The 14,855-nt window shown below is 42.8% G+C and overlaps 1 protein-coding gene across 3 annotated transcripts in view; it reads right to left on the bottom strand.

Moving 5' to 3' along the window:
- The window catches only part of Nr1h4 (nuclear receptor subfamily 1 group H member 4), a 73,338-nt gene that overhangs the window by 15,372 nt on the left and 43,111 nt on the right, over nucleotides 1-14,855 (bottom strand). For 2 of the 3 annotated variants that reach the window (XM_063255440.1, XM_005006338.4), the window contains 5 exons: nucleotides 8,743-8,895; nucleotides 6,412-6,545; nucleotides 4,598-4,696; nucleotides 4,178-4,277; nucleotides 782-928 (listed from right to left, as the gene is read on the bottom strand). In XM_063255440.1, coding sequence (XP_063111510.1) covers nucleotides 782-928; nucleotides 4,178-4,277; nucleotides 4,598-4,696; nucleotides 6,412-6,545; nucleotides 8,743-8,895 — 633 coding nt within the window. The remainder of the gene's footprint in view (nucleotides 1-781; nucleotides 929-4,177; nucleotides 4,278-4,597; nucleotides 4,697-6,411; nucleotides 6,546-8,742; nucleotides 8,896-14,855) is intronic. The other variant, XM_003476102.4, reaches the window with a different exon arrangement.

Raw genomic sequence — 14,855 nt, 5'->3', positions numbered from 1 at the left:
CGTCAAAGCATGACTCCATAAGCTGAGTTGCCTGAGCTTTCATGCCATCTATCGAGAGGTACTACAGAGCATCACGGGGAAGACTCCTGCCTTGGACTGAGGCTGTCGCTCGTTGGTACAGCACTTGCCTGGCACGTGAGAGGCCTGGGTTCAATTCCCCGTACCGCCCACTGCCAAAACAATTGCACATGGTCCTTGCAGTCAAACTTCCTCTCTAATCGAGTTATTTAACCTCTCTCAGTTTTCTCATCTGTAAAATGTAACAGTAACAGCACTTATTTTATTAAGATTTTTACAAGTATCTGATGAAATCACATATGGATTTAAACAGCATCTGGAACCTGGGTGTATATGTGTGTGCTTGCACAATACACGTTGCTATCATAATTCATTCTTATTTTGAATAAAAATGAACAATTGCTGGATATGTACTATTTAATATCTGAAGATTCTGAATAAGTGCCTCTTTTTCTGGACTAAATTATTCCAGTTTTTGTGCTACTTTGTAAACATCAGACTAATTTTTACTGTTTACAAAGTCTCCCTTTGACCCCTCATCTTAATGCAGTAAAGAAAGTATGCTTGTATTTTGTTATTTGAAGCTTCCTTTGTCCACCTACATCACATATCTTTGTGAGCCTACAAACCTTTTTATAATAATCTTCTTTCCAGTGACAGTAGGCACATAAGGTCATATAAGGTCAATAAAAGCCTGCTTTTGGGAGTCAGCCAGCTTTTTCTCGTGGAAACAAACTCTCTCACCGTGAAGCAAGGCGCTTACCGCTCTTTCGGATTCTTTCCTCCAATAGGTCAACGTGTCCCACTGGAAGTTTCTTACTGAAAATCTCAGCTGAACGGAGGAACATAGCTTCAACAGCAGACCCTTTCAACAAAGCAATCTGATCTTCGTGGTCCAAAGTCTGAAATCCTGAGTGAAGACAATAATCAAATCTGTATTAAGGAGCTGTTTTGCACACTGTTTTGTTCTATGTATAACATTATATACACATAGTAAAATTTCATCATCACCGTTGGCACCTGGGTAAAACACTTCTATAAAGTGATTTTGTAATTTTTTTACATTAGGGAATTCACACTAAGTCCACTGAGTATTACAATCCTCAAATAGAAGCTACCTCGTATGTTCATTGAGCAGGATTTAACAAACGGGTTAAGCAAAAGCAGATCCCAAATACTATGGCAGAGACAGACTGATTTTGGATGAAGTAACCTTCAAAAAAAGGAGGCAAGCAGGCTCTTTTGGGGTCATTATGTGGGTCACATCTGGTGTGCAGGGTCAACTTTAAAGAACAGAGGTTTCCACGGCTAGAAAAAATACTTCATGCATGTCTAGAATATTTGGCTGACCCCTGAACCTTTTAGTCAAACTGAGAGGCTAAGGAGCACCTTCCACCCTACCCCTACAAAATCTATCAGGGCCAAGTGGAGAAATCTCCTCGGAGCTCAGAACAGGGCCGTCCACCGTGGGCAAACCCAGAAAACTATGGGGAAGAATCTCCAGCCTAAATGAAGAAAGCCCCACCTGGGGAATGCAGAGCTCTCAGCCAGGCCTGCGTGGTCCTGGACCTTGCTCTCCTCCCCCGTCTCAGCCACACTGACGCCCAGCTCTGCTGTGAGCCTGTGAGCTGGTTTTTGCCTCAGGGATGAATGCTTTTTCCAGAGACCTCCATCCCCCACCCCGCCCTGCACCCTCAGATCCCCGCTCTGGGGTTATCCTACCTAAAGCAGGGTCCCCAGCACTCACTTGCTCCTGACCTCACCCCTGCTTTATTCCCGTTCACAGAATTTGCCATTCCCTGGCATAATGGTGGACAAGTACTTATTTGCCTATTTGTCCATTGGCATCTCTGTTGAAGCTTAAACTTCTTGAGGCAGAGATTTTGTTCTATTTACATTTGCATCACCGATGCCTGGCACGTGATAGGTAACCCAGAATTATGTGTTAGATGATTCAATGAATGGGTGAATGAATGGGGAACCAAACACAAGCTTGTGTGCACCCTGGTACACACACACACATGCACACATTAATAGGGGTAAATAATGCCATCAGAGCCTAAATGACTTAAGAAAGGATTATGTGGCAATGGAAATTTAAATACAAGAGCAGTGCTGAGCAGTCCTGGGGAACCCAAAAGCCAGGGCGAGGGTCAGAGTCACCCCTCCATCTCCTCGGGTCTCCAGCACCCTGGACAGTGCCCGGGGCCAGGTGTGGGGTCTGCTCTGCAAACTCAGGATTCCATTGTTTTCACAAAGCAACCTTTTGGGGGCAGGGATACAGCTCAGCGGCACAAGTACTTGGCTGCTGAGCACAAGGTCCTGAGTTTGATTCCTGAGACAAAAAAGCAAAACAAAAACCTATCCTTCAGTGTTGGCATACTGCTAACATTGCTATTTATAGTAATGTCATTTCTATAATTATTGTTAAATTATTTTTTCCTTCTGAGAGTTTTTTGCTTTTTTTCTGTATTTTTATTTTTATTTTTATTTTTTTGAATGTAAGCTGTACTCTCCCTCAAGGAGGTGAGGCACAGGAGAAGAGATGTAAAGACACTGCCCGTACTTTCAGATGAGCTGACTTCTTATGAATGGGATCTTTTTCCCATCTACAATTATTGCTTGGTCCTACCAGCTGACCATTCAAACTGCATAAATCTTTCCCCATAAACAAAAATATCCGGCATTCACTTCCTCCGTTCTTTCCCCTTGCATGGTTCTGTAATCTTGGTTTTCGATCAAGATTGTCTTCACCTTCATTAGCATATAACAAATTAAATTTCTCTTCCACTTTTAATAAAAGATGAAAACTCAATATTGATATTTCAATGATAATAAGAACTTTCTCCCCACATTTTATGAGTTCTAGGTAGGTTTATATCTATCTGTGACACATTTAATAAAACAAAAGCAGAATGCTGGCCAAAGAAGGGAGATTAACATATCTAATTAAAATCCTACATCAGAAGTTACCTTCTGAGATCTAATATCACAGTGTTGCAGGGACATATAAGGTATCTATGGTAATGCTCTGACACATGGGATTCTAATGCAAAAGTGAAACAGTTTAACCTGATGAGTCAGACATTGACAGGGACAGAAAGAATTTGAGGTCGAAGATTCTTGCATTCCAGTTTCTGTACTGGCACCATCGCATGACTCAAAAAGTCCCTCCACTGTCCCTCGCACCTACAGATGTTCACCAGGTCCCATCAGCTTTTACTGTATTTCGTCTCGTCTCTCACTAGGCGGCTTTCTTCCAAGCCCCTCCTCTGGGATGATTTCATAGTCTACTAACTGATTCTGCCTGCCATTCAAACCCATCTTATGCGAATAAAATCAAGGTCTATCTCTGCAACAAAAGTTTCTTCATTTCCCTCTTCACAAAAGTCAATGTCACGGAAATCTCTGTCGCCAAGGAACAGGGCTAAATTCCTCAGCCCTTAGCATCCCCCCAAGAAGCCTGCCACCAACACTACAGTATTGTCACACTCTGTCTCTCTCCTACTTGTGATCGTCCCGGTTTGGTGATGCCTCGTTACCTTTCCACAAGCTGGGAATATCCTTCTCCTCAGTACTGACTGGAAAGCTCTTGCATCTTTTCAACTCATCTCAAATATAGTCCTCTCTGAAGGCCGCCTGTATCTCTCAGCCACAACTAATAGGCAACTAATTCTTCTCTTTTCAAACAGCAATGTGTTTGTGTCTAGCACAAATATAATGGTCTTTAACTGTTTCCAAAGAAGGTAAGAGCTAACCATGTAGTTCAGAGTAGATCGCAACAACTACTTATGGAGCAAATAAGGAGATAAATAACATCGTTGCAAAGTTCCAAGTTTTATCTATTTGGAAAATTACAAGTGATTTTAAATATGCTTTCTGGCTCTAACCTTTCATGTCTATAGTAATTAGGCACATGAGATGATACAGTAACCAGATGTGAGAGGGTTCCATTTTATAGTGAGAAGACCTGACTTGGTGTCACAAGAGTATTATACAGCATAGCAGAGAAATAACTACATTAAGAATAACAGTTATAATAGATCTGATCACACACGAATGCCTTGAGGATTAAAACATCACATATAAAATGGTTAATGTAATCTGTGTCACATATTCACACACTCAATAAATATTAACTTTTAAAATTTAAAAATACCTGGAAGCTTTTTTGTGAATTCTACGAGAACCTGTACATGACTGGTAGCCATTTCCGTTAAAATGAGGAAATTTTCTTCAGCACTGAATTCTTCTTTTAACTAAATTTTGAGAAAAGATGGTTAATATGTAGATAAGTATAAATCAATATAAAATAATTAAACTAAAGAAAAACCAGATGGAAATAATAAATTTGGGAGCTAAGTTCATATTTCTCAGATCTTTGGAGAATTACTGTTAACAAGAGAGGTGTGAGACTCCCCCTCCCCAGTTAACACCGCTAAAAGTTTATGTGTATAATTTAAATTCTCAGAATGAATCATTTTAAGTGACATATTTTAATATAAACTTCATCTTCAAGGTAGTAAAATCTCCAGAAAATGTTAACGTTAAGGAAACGTATTTTAGATGTTATACATACAATTTTGTTTGTTATTTCCTGAGGCATTCGCTGTTTCTTATATGAATCCATGATATAATGTAGAAGATGCTGTTGATCTGAAGTGAGTTCGGTTTTCTCCTACACTGGCAGGAAAATAAACAGTGTTAGGGAGGTGGTCACAGGGGTATTTCCTCTGGGTTAGCAAACGGCAAAGTGTCTCTGTTTCCCTCGAAAGTGCCTACATACAAACAGGACGATGAACTCTAATGCGGTATACATAATTGCCCTTTTAGGGTTGTGGGACAGAGATTGTATTTGACTAAATTTGTTTTCAAGCTGCTTATCTCCCTGTTTATGATAACAACATAGTCCTTTCACGTACTTTTGGGGAATAAAGCATAGTGAGGATGTGAGGCTCACTGAGCCCTCGCATAGCAAAGGTCGGTGGAAGCTGAGGGTTTAACCACAAACCAGGGAAGGTTCCTGCGTTAAACCGAAGCTCCATCCAGATGTGTTGGTTCTGTAACCACAGGTTCACAAACTGTGGCCCATGACCAAAGCCAGCTGGTTCTGTAAATAAAGCCCCACCAGGACACGGCCTTTGTCAATCTTTGTGTTTCTCTAGAACTAAGTAGCTGTGACAGAGGCCATGTGACCAGAGCGTGAGCATCGGGAATTTCACAGAAGAATGGTTTCCTGGCCCCCAAAACTTGAGTCCTCAATCTGAGCAATCCAGACCCCAGATATCTCTTTCCCTGGTAACATCATTGTTCTGAGGAGTGTGGATAACTGGGTCAGCTCTTTCCTCCCTTATCCCAGAGGGCTCCTGGTGCAGCATGGTAGCAAATACTTTTCTAGTATTTTTTTTCTGAAATGAACACAAAACAATGTATCTGCAAAACTAAAAATGCATGAAGTTCTCCTGTCAATAAGGTATAATCATACTGAGTAGGAGCAGCTCAGACAGTTGCTGCTCACTGGTGTTTTGGCTAATGGCAAATTATAACTCTTCCAAACGCCCTGTGCATTAACACACAGCATGTTTGCTCAGTCACCCTGATTGCTGTTCCCCTCCTGTGTCCGAAGCTGCTCCAAGGATTTCATTAGAAATTGTGGCTCAGCAGGCAGGGCTTTTCTCTGTGGGCACAGATATGTAATTTGCCCTGTTTCACCAATCTCTGCTGGGTTCACACCCCCCAAGCTTGAGCCTCCCTTCTCAACGATGGAGAAACAATGGTCACCCAAATTTGGTGACCACCACTCACTGTACACCAAGTCCCTCCCACTGGCAGACCTTTCATAGTTGGAGTTGAATGGAACCAGGGGAAAAAGAGCTTTTGCTTTTTACCTATCACTTCAAGGTTTATATCAAGCATGAATTTCTGTCTAGAGTAGAGGAAAAGATGGAATTTAAACACAGTGAGTCCCACTTGGCCATAAAAAAGAGTAAATTGGAATCATTTGTAGGAACACAGATGCATCTTGAGGCCACAATATTAAGTGAAATGATTCAGACACACGCTTATATTTAAGCTATGAGAAACCCACAGCACAAATAAGTAAAAGACAGACGATAAAAACGGGGAGGGAGGTCCTTCTTAACAGGCAAGAGGACCTAGAAAGGGACGGGGAAGGGACGAGGAGAGGGGAGGGGATGGGTGAAAAAGACCAAGTGTCCCAGCTCCCCACCGAGAACAGCACTCTACTGCAAACATGCACTAATAAAAATTGACACATTTTAAAAAGAAGGAATCCACTTTAAGGCAGAACCAAACTGGAAACCCTGCCAGCCGCGTCACCAGGCTGGAGAAGCCCGTGCTGCTGGCTTTGGCAGACACACTGCCTGTCATTACCCTGCACGGCTTAGTGGTGGAGGTCACTTGTCGCAAGTCTCGTCCTTCACCATCCTCTTGCATAGTCTGATCTGCATGCTGCTTCACATTCTTCCTCAGCCGTTTAGACTTACACTGAATTTCGGTTAACAAGCCTGAAAAAACAAACACAGAGCCCTCAGCAATCACTGAAGTTTCTGTCCGGTGTGTGGCCCTGAAGCAGCCGCTGCACGGCCAGCTCAGAAAGCTGTGCGGTTCAATGCAGAACTGACTCTGGGCCCTCACTCAGGAGCAGGCCAAGGCTGGAGACTTGAACCTTGCACGTGAAGTTCAGCCTCTGTGAGACACAGATTTTTCATTTGTAAAATGCAAATAACACAACCTCATCGAGTTTTATATAGGTCAGATGTAATTAAATCATTCTAAAAGAGATTTTCCGCAGAAAAATCTGTGCTCCTAAAGCCTTACACAAAGCACAAGGTGTTCTGTCAACAAAAATACTCCTTCTCAGCCTGAGAGACCCAGAATGCTGCTGGTTTACAATATAACACTATATTACTTTCACCCATTACCGTACCATAAGAAGTATACTCAGCCTCACATTAAACACACAAAATCAAATTTATTGAGTAGGACAAATCAACATCCTTTAGGGAAAGTTTTTAAATCCTGTTGATTTTCACAACTATACAGATTATTGAAAATACTTTAAAGGTTAGAATAACCGAGGAGTGCTATAGTCTGGACATTGAATATCCCCCAAAGGCCCATGTGTTAAAGGCTTGGTTCCAGGATTGTGCTCCTGAGTGGTGGTGGTGGAGCATTTAAGAAATGGAGCCTGGTGGGAGGTCCTTAGGTCATTCTGCACTGTTACCATTCTGCACCCCTACAAGGAGTCTGAAAGGAATGAAATGGGGTCCAGCCACTCATGGACTGAACCCCCTCAAACCGTGAGCCAGCGCCAGCCCCTTCTCTTCAGTTATCCCAGGTTACTTTTTTTAAGTGAATAGAAATCTAACACAAGGCGACTGACCATTTTTGAATGATCATATAACTTCACTTTTAATTGATACTTAAACAGAAGTTGAAAATCGTGCAGCACAGCATCTCCCATTTAATGTCTTTATTTTGCTCTCAGTGTTAATGAAACAAAGTTCCCAGAAGTTTTTTGCACAGGAAACTTACTTGATAGATTCATGAAAGGTTTACATTTGTTCCTGGAAATGTTTGTACTCTTAAATAACATTATGGACTTATATAGGGGGATTCCGCTATATAAACTGCCCTCAGCTTCAAGTGGAGCAAGTTCATATTTAAGTAATGAGCAACATAAACCACCCAGTATCAAAGTAGGAGTTTCCATTGCAGGATTGGATTCCACCAGCAGCCTCGAGGTCAGCTCTTGTCTCTCACACGCCGAATGAGATTGTGATCGGCACCATAAAACTTTCATCCCCCGGGCTGGATTGTTTACACAGGCCTATTTTCCCCAGCTGCACACACTGTTCCCTTGGGTCCATCCCGGTCGCCTGTGTCGTTTGGGAACAATGGAACTGGAGTCACTTTCTGCACGCTTTTCTTTCATGTGGCATTCCCTCCCTGAATGTTATCGTCCCCTTGGTGACATTTGTTTATTTATTTGTGTTTTGAGGAGGAACGAGACATATCTCAGAATCTGAGTTGGCTGTAGAATTTGCAGGATGAAAAATTAATTGTGTTATATACTAACATGCATTCCAATTTTTGATGAAGATTATGGTTCCTCACAAAGCCAGCAGTTAATACAGTGTTTCTTTATCAGATTGAGGGACAAAATTATATTAAACTCGGAGTAGTTAATTTCCTGTGTGAGCCTATACAAATTGGTTCAGAGCCACACAAAGGGAAGACAGATTTTTAAAAAGGGACTTGGTTTAAAACTCTATTTAGACAATTCACAGATGATTATACTTTATGTAGCATTCTTATTTTCTTCTACAATTGTGAGTTTTATGCTAATTAAGTGATAAATAAGAAGTATATTAAAATCAAATCTGGGGGGAAGTGTCAGAATGTCATTCTTTGTAGCTCCTGAAAACACAGTATTTTCATTATGATTGGATGCCCTCTTCTCCCTCCATGTGTAATTCCTGCAGCAAAACAAATAAACAAACAACAACCATTTCTTTCAGCTGCCACAATGCCCTCTAGCTGGCAGCTCGGACAGTGTCCATGGTTCATGACCCTTTCCAAGAGCCTAGATGGCGTGTGGGTTCCCCGGGTAGCATGTGGCGTATTGTCCCGGTGGTGTGGTTACCTGGCAACCGCCTCCTTAAGAGATTTTTGGTGGAACTTAGTGGCTGGAGTGAATACCTGTATACATACATTCAGCCAACATCCCCATCTCTTTGCACTTCCTTAGCCGGCACTCCTGGCATTTCCTCCGCATGTACATATCCATCACGCAGTTGCCACCATTTTTGCACTTGTACACAGCGTTTTTGGTGATGCTTCTCCTGAAGAAACCTGCAAAAGAAACACTAAAATGCGTAAAAACGAAACAGCAACAGAAAGGCCCCCAAAACCCCTCGGGATAGCACAGTGGAGTCAGAGCTGCCAGATCGTTCTTCACAACCTTCTGGCCAACACCCAGGAAACCCTTGCACCTGCTGGGAACAAAGGATGCTCCCAATCCCCCTGGACCGTTGAGAAGGCTGCTGCTTTTTTAATTTCTCTCTCAAAATGTAGACAAGTTTGAATTATAGCCTTTCTTAGGAAGCCATATTAGCTGGTTTTTAAGACAAATGACTTTCATATAATCTTTATTAGGAGACAATTGTGTGCCAGGGAGCGCTGGGTGCCGGTGCTACAAAGGTGAATAATTTACCCTGCCGTCCTAGCCTTTGAAGGTTGGCTGAAGGGAAATTCACGCAGCGTGCTAAACGTGGCGAGTCAGCATCGCAGGGTCTCGGGTGGGAGGCTGAGCCGGGCCGAGCGGGCACAGGGACCCATCAGTGTGGATGTAGTCAGCACAGGAAATTAGTAATGAACCGAGTCTCAAAAACCGTGTTGCTGCTCACATGAAATTCAGGGTGAAAGTTGCATTTAGGGTTTCAATTCAGTGCTTAATATGCCAGCCTGGCATGGTAATAAAAAATGCCAGCCTTGATTTCAAAGCAAACAACTCCCTCGAGAAGCTGCAACCCAGCTGCAGTCTGTGATAGGTAAAATGCCCAGACCCGGGGACAGGAGGGACCAGCTTTGCACAGTCTCCTGCCGCCATGTTCCACTTCCACTGCTTCTCCTCCAGCTGGCTAATCAAATTCTGGATGGATACTTCCAGAGTCAAAGCTGGGGGAGTGGGGAAATGTTGTGGGACACAGGACAGGTGACAGGGGCGTGCTTGCTTGCCTGGTACCCTGTCCTGAGGTTTTGGTTACCTGTGGTTAACTGTCATCCAAAAATACTACTGAAAAATACCAGAACTAGACAATTCGTGCATGTCAGATGTGAAATCTGTGGTGGAACCTTCCACCGGGCAGCTCTGCCTTGGGGTCGGAGGACCATGGCATGAAACCAAGCCAGCATAAACCTCCCCCTCGGATCATGGCTTTTGGGTATTTCCGTCAGAGCTGAGGGCGCCTTCTTTGCCATCTTGGACTCTGTGTTGAGGTTTCTCTGTGTGGTCTACTTGGCATGGACTTGACAACTTCATGGTGGCTTCTCTAGTCCAGCAAACACTGTGGGAGAGAAATCTGTCTCCCCCTCAGTCAGAAACCGGCAGCCCTCCTCCCTCCTGTCTTTGACTTCTCGGGTGCAAGTCAGACATCAGTCCTGTGTCTCTCCTCTCTCAGAAATGCATACATACATATACATGGTCATCACGTTGAGGAGCACATCATTGGACTTGGGGAAGCAGGATTCCTCTGGGAACAGGTTTTACCGGGGGAAGGAACACCCTTTTCCAATTGTCATAAAAGCTCTCTGTGTTGCAGCGAGCCACCTTTGCAGTGGGGTGAAGGATGCACGGCACTAATCACATGACTCCCACTGTGCAAGACCTCCAGCTCCCCACCACTGCCCTCTTCAAACCCCCAATCGGGGAGGCGGGTAACTAGTTCCTAGCTATCCACCAGGAAACTTCTTCAAAACTAACTCACGAGGCATTTAGTGTCCACTGCCTTCAGCTGAGAATCGAGACAAACATCCTTCCCGTTTTAGCGGACTGCTGGATGATAGTAACATTTCAAACAGGTGCTTGCTGTTATTCTCACTTGATGTCTACCTTGTGTTATTCAGCCCTTACACCAATTTTATGATGAAGGTTATTTTATGCCTCTGCACATTATAAAAGGAAAACAAGGTAAAGAAAGGTGAATATGTTGGCCGTGATCACATGGTTAATAAGTGAATCAAGAGGATTCAAAGTCAGGAAATCATATTCTAAAGGTAATAGTCTGAATCTCTACCACCTCCTGTGGGTCACAAGAGTAACTTAATATTAAACACCTTCTATCTAGAAGCTGCATTCTCTGACCTGGAAGATACCAAGATGAGTAAGATATTCTAATCTTTAGAGAGCCCAGTTTAGTTGGATGATGAAATATATCCGAGACGTAACACAAAGTTGAGCGCTAGGATGCTGATGAAGTCATTGCTGGCTGGCTAATTATTGGAATGTAGGAGCATAAGTGATTGTTTCAGAGCTTCACCATATGCTTGTAGAGGCCGAACCACACGTAAGGGGGAAGGGCAGCAATTTCACGCAGGCATGGAAATTTACATATTTATTTTGACACTTTGCAGGTGGCAGGCAAAACAAAAATTTGATTTTTAGTATGATGATTTCCCATCCTCTTAAAGTCAAATATCTCTAGGAAAAGGCATTATACAGGCTGGGAGTGACCCTACCTAATTCCAAAATAGGGGGGATTATAAAAGGCTTTATGAGGAAGAAGAATTTGTGGGAAAGGCCTTGGTGAATAAGTAGGATTTTGAGACATGGACCATGAAGGAGGAAAATTATTCTGGGAAATGAGCAAAGGTTGGGTGCTATAGAAATTCGAAGGAAGAATGGCTAATCCAAAATGGCGGGAGGGTGGCTAATCCAAAATGGCGGAAGTGTTAGGGTTAGGAGAATTAGCAGGAGATAGGCAATGGGACACGGTGGGAGCAGAATGGAATTAAATGACTCAAGTCTTCACCATGAAGAGAGAAGCCATTAAAGTATTTGACATGGGAGGCACAACCTACTCTTCGTGGAGGCTCCTTGGAGCAAGTAAAGCCAGAGCGGGGACTGGGCACATCCTGCATAACGCATCTGAGCAGTCATCAGTGCCTGAACCAGACAGGGAGACACAGACAGGAGGAGAAGAGAGGACATCCCAGTGTCTGGTAACTAAAGGTGAAAACAGAGGCTGAAGGAAAGTCTAGGCGTGGGAAGGTGATAGTCACAGACTTGCTTTGTGGATTTGTCAGCAGGCATGAAGTTTGGTAGGAAATGTTTTAACATTTTCCTAAATGCCATATCCAAAGAAATAAAGTCAGGAAGGAGACTGCATTTCAGATCAGTGACACTGACAGTGCAGACAGAAAAGCATGTTCTAAAACCAACTAAAAGAAAAAGAGAACCTTTCCTTCCTAGCACCAAAGAGGAGCTCAATGACCACTTTACCCTGCATGAGTCACCACTAATACTCTGCTGATAATCTCCACCTCCTTCCAGGAATGAATCCTTCAAAGACTGTCATAGATACTGATAGACAGCTTAATAGTTAACAGGATAAAACTCCTTATTCCAAGATGAGTCAGAGACGATGCCTAGAACACTTTTGCAGGGTTTTTAAAAAAACTCTGGTATTAACTGAGAAAGAAACCATTATCATCTCAATAGCTGAATTAATTAGCTTTCACTGTGAGCTGGGACACAATATTATCAGTATATCATTTAAATATGGGTACACACACTGTATTTATACTTATGCAAATCTACCCCCACACCTCTGCCCCCCTCTTCCCCTTTTTGTGCATATCCAACAATGCTCACATCAGAAAAGTCATTTGAAGATGAATGGAAAGGGAATTCACTGAGGAACAGGCCTTCCTGTTAAGAAAAGTTGCTTTATCCTCTGGGGAATCATGGCAGTCAGGGATCTCGGGAATGGCGGAGAACAGCTACTTTCAGTGGGATCTTTAAGTCTGCAGAATATTGCTCACCCTGTTTTTCTGCTTCTTTATCCAGATGAAACTAGCGTGCCTTAAGCCCTGCTCCCACCTCACACACTCACACACACATGTGTGCAAACGCAGGCAGACGCCAGCCACCTGCGGCTGACCCTGTAACCACTAGTCGTCAGCTGCCCATTACTTTGAACTCAATAAAATACTGATTGGGGTTATAAAACTTTAAGGGTCTGTAAGCTTTCTAAACAGCAACAAATACCCAGAGCGGAGTAACCAGAGATCTTCACATCTAATACAACCTCAGCGGAGATGGCGTGGAGGTCTGGCTTGCCTTCTATTGCACTTTTATGCCAGGCACTGCAATGGAAACTCATTTAATGTTCTTAATGATCCAGGAAGATAGATCCCATATTATTCCTGTCTCGGAAGAAGAGGCTGCAATATACAGAGGTTAATTTGCTTAAAGTCCTACAGATAGTCGGTGTAGAGCTTGGATTTGAGCCTTGAGAGGTTCCATTCAGACTCTGGATTTTTAACCACACCATAAGCTCTCTTTCCCATAAGGAATTTATATTCCAAAAAATTGTCTCGCTATATTATCTCCCCAAAGCTCATGCAGCATGGTAAGTGGCTGGTCCAAAACAGAGACCTGACATGATCCCCGATTGCATGGTGAGCATTTCAGCATAACCCTAGGAAGGGGAACTGATAGTTGACTGAGTCTTTCATGCGTGGTTGGCCTCTGCTCCCACCACTTCTTCTCAAGAGGGAAGTAATCATCTGTCTACGCTCACTTGCTGAGATGAAAGCTCTAAATGAGACACTTCCTCCAAGCCCACCCTGACAGGGTTACGTGGGGTCATCTCAAAAACCACTAGTTAGACTTGCGGTCAGTGCTCGAGAGTCGGGGGAAGCAGAGGAGGTTTAGTGGGAAAGGAGTTTAAGAATCCTGGGGACACAGTGGGTCTAGTGGGTCCTGAAACACTGGGCCAGCTCTCATGAAGAGCCTCCAGAGGGGACACATCTATAATGAGGCGGCTCTCGGAGGAGGACACAAAGGTGCTGAGCACCATAGCTTTGAAACCTGGGTTAAACTGTGTCCAAGTTGTTCTCTTTCAAAGACCAATTCAAAGTTGGACAAGGAGATTTCAACAGAAAACAAAGTATTTCGCCCTGTGTAAGACCCTGAGTTCTGAGCATGATCCGAAAGAGCATCCCCGAAGCCCAGACTGGATTTCTCATCTGCAAGGAGGGTCTCGAGTTTTGAAAATATCAGATTGAATTTAGAGACGTACAGGAAAGTGACACGTCTCACACTTAGTGCAATAACAGAGAATCTCCGAAAAGTCACATGTGAAGTAAACCAAGATGTAGAACTGACTACTGAAGAGTCAACTAAAAACAAACTAAGTGAAAATGAAAACAGAGCTGGCCGAAATCGGTGTGATCTAGTACAAAAAAGGAAATTTATAGGATTAAAACGTATACTCCATATTAAGATCTAGAAATCAATAATCTAAGCTTTAACTGGGAGACTAGAAAAAAGAGGAAGTTACATCCAAAATAAGCAAAAGAAAAGAAGGAATAAAAATTATAGGGGAAATCAATGTAATTGAAAATAGAAAAAAATCATTAACACCCAAAGCTGGCTCTTTGAAAAGAATAGTAAAATTATTAAACCTCTAGGAAAACTAACAAAGAAAAAAGAGAGAGAGAGAGAAAAGATACAAATCACCATCAGAAGTGACAGGAGGTCCCATCACCAATAATCCAGGAATATAAAAAGAAACTATGAATCTTATAAACAACTCAAGGCTCAGAAACTTGGTTTCTGAAACTTAACTGAAGTTCCTTTAAGATACAATCTATCAAAACTCACCCAGTGAGACACTGATCATCAAAGTAAGACTATACTATTAAAGAAATCAAGTCAATAATCGTCCTCTAAAACAGAAGGCAGGAGGCCCAGACAGCTCCACTGGTTAACTCTGCCACTATTTAAAGAAAAACGGACCCCAAGTCTCTACCACCTGCTCCAGAAAACGGAAGCAGAGGAAACACTTTGAACTTATTTTATGAGATGAGCATTACCTTCATGCCAAAACCACACAAAGCTGTTAGCAGTCTACAGGTCAGTAACGCTTTCTCTCATTCATCCCCCTTGAATTGAGTTTGTTACCATTCGATTTTGTTTCTTTTCAGTTTTGTCTGGTGTTGGGTTTTGACTCTGTTACAAAGACAGCCTCACCAGGTAGAATTTGGAAATGGCTGTTCTGAAATATCCTGGAGCACGCTTCTCACCA

The sequence above is a fragment of the Cavia porcellus genome, unplaced genomic scaffold (genome assembly GCF_034190915.1).
Source record: "Cavia porcellus strain 051 isolate PalLab524CR breed Dunkin Hartley unplaced genomic scaffold, mCavPor4.1 scaffold_8, whole genome shotgun sequence".
Classification (NCBI taxonomy): Eukaryota; Metazoa; Chordata; class Mammalia; order Rodentia; family Caviidae; genus Cavia; species Cavia porcellus.
Note: the sequence above shows the minus strand (reverse complement) of the source record. Positions and strands in the feature narration are given on the sequence as shown.